We start from the raw sequence: 8,298 nt of genomic DNA on the forward strand, positions 1-8,298 counted from the left end.
TTGCTAAACTATAGGGACTATGTTACAATTGACTCTAAAAACTATGTAATTTTTTTATTATTGTTTTTTTATGATGTTTTTGTGTTCTTCAAATAAATAATTCTCTTTTCAAGCATTTCATTTTTTTTTAAAATAAAATATTTGATTTCTTAAAAACTTTATTTAATTTAAGCGATGTCTTTAAAGAAAAAAAAAAGTATTATTTCATTTAAAAGATAAAAGTCGGCCCAGAATGAACCAGAAAATGCCAGGCCAGGGCCGAAAGCAGGCTCGCCTGAACATATTTACCCGTAACCCAGCCCAAGGTAAGAACAAAGGTATTATTCTTTTCTTAGAGGTAAAAGGAGAGGTAGAGAAAAGGACATGAAATGTAAAAAAACAACAATGATGGTTAACCTGTCCCCGACATGCCTCCTAAAAGAGTGACCCAAGTCTCTATTACCAGGCTTTATCATTGAATTAAAATATTCTAGTATTAATAGTGTTGGAGAGTAATTACTTTTTAAAATATTTTTTATTTGAAAATGAATTAAAATAATATAATTTTTTATATTTTAAAAATTATTTTTGATGTTGATAAAAAATATAAAAAAATCAATTTTAAACAATGTTTTTTAAATTTTAGCCGACCCTTCTTTGAAACGCAAAATTATGAGATTTTAGGTTAATTTTATATGGAAATTTATGATCAACTGATGACTCTTAACAGTTAAACGACGATATATCGATGAATCTTCCGGTTAACTTCTTCATAGATGACAAGCCCTCGACCCAATCTTGCAACTTTTTGCTGAAGGGACACTCTTTTAGAAGCTCCTCCATTCTGGGGGCTTTCGTCTCATCGCCACCCCCCGACTCCATCTCATCTTAGCAAACTAATCCTACCAGCAGACTATGAAACCAAAAAAATGAAAAATAACAGTTAAATCAAGAAGCCACTGTTCGTTTATATTCCCCAGAGAGCACGCAGACATGATTTAGCAATATTCCAACTAACCCCAATGGCCATAAACAGGATTATATCACTGCGAAGTGCAAATAATGGCAGATGATACCAAAAAACTTGTTCAAACAACGTCCCCATGCAAACTGGAAACGTCAAGTTCCCGATAGGAAAATCAATGGGCATTTTCCAAAGGGGAACATGTTAAACTAATAGCTTCTAAATCTGACTTTGAAAATTAAATACTGGAGATAAAAAAGATTAGGATATGTTGTAGCCTTGATTATTTAAACTGCTTGAAGTTCTAAACCTTCTTAGCTTTGATATATATAAACGTAGGAGAAAAATCACAGCAGGTAGAATTATTAAAAACTGATTTTTTTTTCTTTTCTTTTATCAAAATGTAATATGAAAATGGGTTTTTCAAGATTCTTCTCACAAGAACTGTGCTGTTCGTAATTACTACTCTGTAATCCCTTACGGAAATAAAATTGAAAGCACTATAAGAAAATAGCAAAATACCGACAAAATATTATTTTGTCGGTGTTTAAAGCATAATTCAGTCAAAAAGCACAATAATTGATGGCATAACAAATAAAAAAAATATCATCATAAAATATATTATTGGTGATTTTTATTTTATCAGGAATATAATAATAAATAAATCTACCAATAGAATTATACACCAAACAAATACATTATCTAAAATAGTTCTATCGATAAATTCATTGGTGATCATAACAGCTAGGGTAATCTGACTTGAACCTGTTCTAATATGATGGCCTGGACGATTGATGATTGCACACTCAATCTAGATTTAAGGTCCAAATGGTCGAGATATTATAACCCGTCCATGTATCCTTGATCGTAGTGTTGGAGATATCGTAAACCCAATTTCTATTGGGTTCACCGGTAGATCCAGCCTCCAACTACAAATTTGGATCAAGTTTCGGATGAGTTGAATGATTGTCCATGTACCTCTTATACAATCAGGTGTTATATGTTTCATGGAAAAAATTTATCAAATATAAAAAAAATAACTAAAAAAATATTCAAATTCTACTTACCATAAACTTCTTGGCTCGGCTATTTACGAGTTGTTGCACCCCTTTCTGTCTATTCTCTTTTCGTATGTGATTTTCAACAAAGAGTTTCATCGGTCTTGAATCGCGCCTAAACACTATAACATGTAAAAGAAAGCTATTATTAGTTAAATATTTTCGTATAATAAAACAAAAAAAATCATATAAAACAAAATTTTACCATTCGTTTTGTATGTGAAATGAATGGAATGGATTCATCGGTGTGTGTGCTCATAAAATCATGAATCTCCTTGGTCTAGTTCTCCAAACCTGACTGTGACCACCTCATGAAACGCTTCGACATCACGTGCTCGAGATAAACATCCTAGATACCCTTTATGATGTGCGGATGTTTGAAATCCCTTTACATAGTAACGTCTTCCTGACCTAGAAGATCTTTTTTTTTTTGCATATGTATTTTTTTTTCAGGCATCATACTAGAAATCACGCAACTTGATTCATAAAAAAAATCAAATAAAATACAATAAAATAAAATCTTAATATTTTTTAAGAAAAATATCACAATTTGAATTGAATCTTACCTAATGGCATTGTGATTCTCTCACACTTTCATGGTCACGTTGTTATCAGCCTCCTCCCAATAAAATTTCTCATTACATGTCAATTTCATAAAATAATTAGTTTATTAAAATTAAAAAACTAATTGAATTAAATATTTAAAAAATAATTGTTTATGTATATACTAAACTTGAACTTTCCTAACCAGACATCAATTAAGCTTCCATTCAAACGAAAACACTCTAATCGATGATTTCATCGTCAATGTTATTATGTGAGTAGCCTCAACATTTATAAACCTGAATTTCAATTCATTCATTAAAATTAATTATTCAAACTTTATTCATTTTTTTTTAATTTTTTTCATGTAGTAAGGGAAAACAAATTTACATATTGTAATCATGCTTCCACTTAGCAATATACTTCCCAATGTAAACATCCCATTTAGAAGGAACACCAGCTTTGTGAGCCATACTTACACTCGACAAGCCTACATCGAGAAAGGATGTTTGAGGTGTCTCATCATTATCAGCACCTAGTGGCACTGCTACATATGTTCATCAAAAGCGTTGCCAGAAGAACCAACAATGCTCCTATCCAACTTTGTCTCTACTAATATTCTCTTCCTCATCTAAACAAATTTGATAAAAAAGAAATCATAATATTATCACTATATCCTATTTAAAAAGAAAAGGAAAACCTCTCCTATATAAAAGTTTACCTAAAATTTTAAAACCTACAAATACACATTAATAACTCATGTCGCAAACTAGTTGATTTTATTTAGACAACTACACCTTTAAATATTTGATGTATTTATCAAATTATTCGATTGATTATGAATAGCATAAAAAATTAATCCTGCCACCTTTCTAAACTAACTTTTCATCCAATTTAAATAAACTCATGATTAGTCATAATTTTCATAATTTATTTCTCAAATATACTAGTTTCCATACCAAAACACTTCACACAATCTATTTCAATATTTTTTCATACATCTTGGATAAGTTTCTTAACTTCTATAATTCATGCACGCCAGAAACATCAATCCATAATTTCACTCTAATCCATTACATAATTGCACATTTAAGATTTTTTAATGTTTCATGTTTACATTTTCCCTACACATATTTATAACATGAAATCTATATAACCAACCACAAATCTAATCCTAAAACACAATTTATATTTTGCTCCTCTTTCTTCCAATACTACGATATAATATATAACCCCCTCATGAACATTATTTAAAACATTAAAATAAACTCAATTTAATCAAATCTTCAATTCTTTTAAAACACCTAACATGGTTGGCCACTTATAAATCCAAATTTTATGGTTTTTAATCCAATTTATACTTAAATTTGTTATCATTCATATCATTCTCATACAAAGCAACTAACAATTCATCAAAACAATCATTCCCCTAAAAAGTTATATAAATCCTAGAATTGAATTTTTAGGATTTTCTTCCTTCGTACACCTAAAACTACTAAAACAAAGAAAAATATTAAAAAGTCTTACCAACCGAATTTGCACCTAATTTATTGATTTATTTGCAGGCTTTTCCTCTTGATCTTCTTCGTCCTTCTCAAATTGTGTCTCTCTCCCTCTAACAATCTATTCTCTCTTGTTCTTTCCATCTTAAATCATTTTTTATACAAGTTGTTCCTTTAAAAACCTCAATTCCTACCTTCCTAACTTGTCTATGCATTTATAGTTAACAAAAAAGAAAAAGAAGAAAGAATGAGAAAAACATCTCTCTCTGTGTGTGTGTGTGTGTTTCCAGTTGCATCGTTGGCTTAATAAAATTAATAATTTTTATAGTCCATTGGTAATTCCATCTGTAATTAACACTAAATTTTTTTAAGAACCCTCCAAAATTTTCTAACCCCTACCAATTTTTTTTCCTAATGATATTTTGTTCTGTCTATGTGATTTGAATGTTCAGTGGCAAAGTCCTATAATGTTTTTCCATTCTCTAGAATTCTTTGAGGGACTAAGTCCATTGGTAATCTTATTGGTATTTCACATGTTATCGGTATTATCGTTAGTATAAAACAATGACAAAGTCTTTTAATTTTTTTTAACTCCTTGGAACTCTCCGATGAACTAATTCAATTTATAATTTTGTTGGTATTTCACATGCCATTGGTATTTCTATCGGTATAAAACATTCCCACCCCCCCAATATTTTTGTATTCCATATCTATCAAACCTGCAAATAAAGTAAAATCACAATATAATAACACCAATTCTATTTAAAAACAAGCACTAAAATCACAACAATAAATATTCCAATTGTGTAACAATAGTTCATTATAAAGCAACAACATATGAAAAAATTACATTAATATCAATTTCATTACACGTCGATGTAAACTTGTTGGCATTGCTTGGCAAAAACGAAGACAACATCAATGTTATAAAGTCTAGCCTTTGTATTAATTTTGACCAAATCATGATGGAGATCTACTCTAATTCCTCTATTAGTGATATCATACTTATAGTATTTGAATAAAAAAATTAATTTTATTCTACTCGTTATGATATTGTAATTTGATTATATCTTATAACTTTCTATAATAATCAACTTCAAACTCATTAAAAATTGATCCCTTAACACAAACTCTACTATTGTAGGTCTTTCTACAATGATCGTATTCTTCATTATGAAAGACATATCTATTAACAAAATATATGTTATAATACTTGATTTTTTTTCAATACCTAAATATAGTAAATTCAAACTACCAATAGCATTGCTTCTTATTTGATAAAACATGGCACAAGATTACAACCATAACATTTAAAGAGAAAGGTGTAATAAAATTTAAGCATTACAAGAGTTAAGAATTATTAAGTACTGCTTACATGTATTTTAAACCATGTGATAAATTGTTTATTATATAATTAAAAATTTTAAAATTCAGTCAGATGTTAATTTTGGGATAATAAAAATTGATAATGTTATCTAGCAAAATATTAAAAATAGTGTTATATTAATATTATACTTACATAATAAAACATCTTAATTCATTACCACAGGATACACATACACACACACTGAAACTCGTACATTCACACATGGATGTATCCAGTAGCCTCCAGTTGCATCATATATATGGTTTTCCAGGTGTTGCCTACCAAGCTCTCTAATTAATTACAATCGAAACACAACGACCATAATTGTATGCGTGTTATTAACGTGTTTTCTCTGTCATTTATTGAAGGTACTACCATAGTTATTAAACCCGGCCCGGCCCGGCGGGTCGACCCGGGACCCGGTCGACCCGGGACCCGGTCGACCCGGTGGCTGGACCGGTCCGGGTTTAATAAAAGACCGGCTGTGGCAACAGCCCGGCCAAACCCGGGCAACCCGGCGGGTCAACCCGGGACCCGGGCGACCCGGGCAAACCCGGACGAGACCCGGTTTTTTTTTTTTTTAAATGTGGGATTTGAAACCTATTAGTATATATACACTATGTTCCCATGAAAAAAACAATATTTTTTCAATGTGGGATAAAAAAACCTTTTGGTTTAAATACTTCAACTTAAAAGGATAACATAATATCTTTTCAATGTGGGATTTGAAGCCCTTTCATATATATACACTATGTTCTCATGAAAAAAACCATGTTTTTTCAATGTGGGATAAAAAACCTTTTGGTTTAACTACTTCAACTTAAAAGGATAACAAAGTATCTTTTCAATGTGAGATTTGAAGCCCTTTCATATATAAACTCCATGTTCCCATGTAAAAAACCATGTTTTTTCAATGTGGGATTTGAAACCCTTTCATATATATATACATTATGTCTCCATGAAAAAAACCATGTTTTTTCAATGTGGGATAAAAGAACCTTTTGATTTAAGTACTTCAACTTAAAAAGATAACATAATATCTTTTCAATGTGGGATTTGAAACCCTTTCATATATATACTCCATGTCCCATGTAAAAAACCATGTTTTTTCAATGTGGGATTTGAAGCCCTTTCATATATATACATTATGTCTCCATGAAAAAAACCATGTTTTTTCAATGTGGGATAAAAAACCTTTTGGTTTAAATACTTCAACTTAAAAGGATAATATATTATCTTTTCAATGTGGGATTTGAAACCCTTTCATATATATACTCTATGTTCCCATGAAAAAAGTTATGTTTTTTCAATGTGGGATTTGAAACCCATTAGTATATATACTCTATGTTTCCAAGGAAAAAGTTATGTTTTTTCAATGTGGGATTTGAAATTCATTAGTATATATACTCTATGTTTTCAAGAAAAAAGTTATGTTTTTTCAATGTGGAATAAAAAACTTTTTAAAATATTCTTTTAAACTTCATAATATGTATAATCTATATTTACATGGATTTTTTCATATGAAATATTAAAACTTTAATTTTTTTTTAATTTTTCCGGGTTAATCCGGGTTGACCCGAGTTGACCCATGAAACCCGGAACCCGGCCCCTTGGCCGGGTCAACCCCCGGGTCGGGTTTAATAACTATGGGTACTACGTCCGCGGTTCTTATTTGGACTTTGAGTAATTGCACAGGCCAGTGATGTGTCATGAGCAAGACAGAAATGATCAAAGGTTGATTTACAGGTTCAATTTTGAAATCATATATGCTGAAAGAAAACTAGGTAGCTAGGGGACAGCATACCCCATAAGAAGCAACGTCTTAATGAAGAAAAGAGAATCTATGTAAACCCTACTGTGCTCCTATCTCACATGCAGGCCGGCGCCTAATGTTGACCCCTTAACTCAATATCCCACATGAAGTTTTTGTTTTTTTTTTTTGTTGGTCTCGCCTACTCCTAGAAGGCAAGAGCTAAATATTTATTCATCTCTCTCTTTCACATGGACACACGCACACAAACTGTTTATACGCAATCATGCATCTGTTTCCATGAGAAATACATTGCTAGCACCAGAAAGCTAGCTAGGCCAATATTCAACACGAAATTAATTGGCTAGAGAGAACCTTGAAACGATAGGGTACTTCATTAACAACAAACATGATTGAGTACCTAGGTCCAAAGAGACTCTCTCTTAAGAGGGTCTTGGATTACATTGCTTGAAGAGGCAAAGTTAAAATACTGAGGAATGCTGTTGAAGTTATTGCAGCTGGCTAAAAGAAGCGACTTGTCATCTTGATCTAGCTGGGTTGGTAAGTTAGGCTCTTGTTGCATCTGGATGCATAGTATCTCTGCTTGAGCTACTGCAAGTTGCATTTGTAACTGTGATACTTGATTTTGTAAGTAAGATATTGCACCAACACATCCATAGACGGGGTCTCGCACTCTTGCATTCGCTTCATAAACTAGACTACCCACAGCATCTGCTCTTTGATGAATTGGAATCTCCTGCAAGATCATAATATTCTCATCACTTAAAGCATCATCATTACTGTTAAAAATTGCAAATAACAACATTCTTTTCCGTAGTAACACACACAAGACAGAATCGATAGATCATATAAATTAATAAAGGATGGAGAGAGGAAAAAACCTGCAACATTTTGCTGACATTACTTGCACCAAAAATCTTGTGAACAATGGCAAACTTATGGGGATCATCAGAAGGGAAGTAAGGGGCAAAGATGCAGTCTTTGGCACACCGGCGCCTTAGTAGTTTGCAGGATGCACATGGTGAAGAACCCGCCATATTTCTGTCTTAAAATAACTCAAGGAAAATTCCCTCTTGACGCAGATAGGTACAAAGAAAGATTAAAGGAAATACAAA

At 31.7% G+C, this 8,298-nt stretch overlaps 1 protein-coding gene across 1 annotated transcript; it reads right to left on the reverse strand.

The window, feature by feature from the left end:
- Positions 1–7,435: 7,435 nt before the first annotated feature.
- Positions 7,436–8,298, reverse strand: LOC133686719 (LOB domain-containing protein 12). The gene is made up of 2 exons (XM_062106992.1): positions 8,065–8,298; positions 7,436–7,919 (listed from the first exon to the last, which is right to left on the reverse strand). The coding sequence occupies exons 1-2, from the start codon at positions 8,218–8,220 to the stop codon at positions 7,584–7,586; spliced, it is 492 nt and encodes a 163-aa protein (XP_061962976.1). The 5' UTR covers positions 8,221–8,298; the 3' UTR covers positions 7,436–7,583.

The sequence above is a fragment of the Populus nigra genome, chromosome 1 (assembly GCF_951802175.1).
Source record: "Populus nigra chromosome 1, ddPopNigr1.1, whole genome shotgun sequence".
NCBI lineage: Eukaryota > Viridiplantae > Streptophyta > Magnoliopsida > Malpighiales > Salicaceae > Populus > Populus nigra.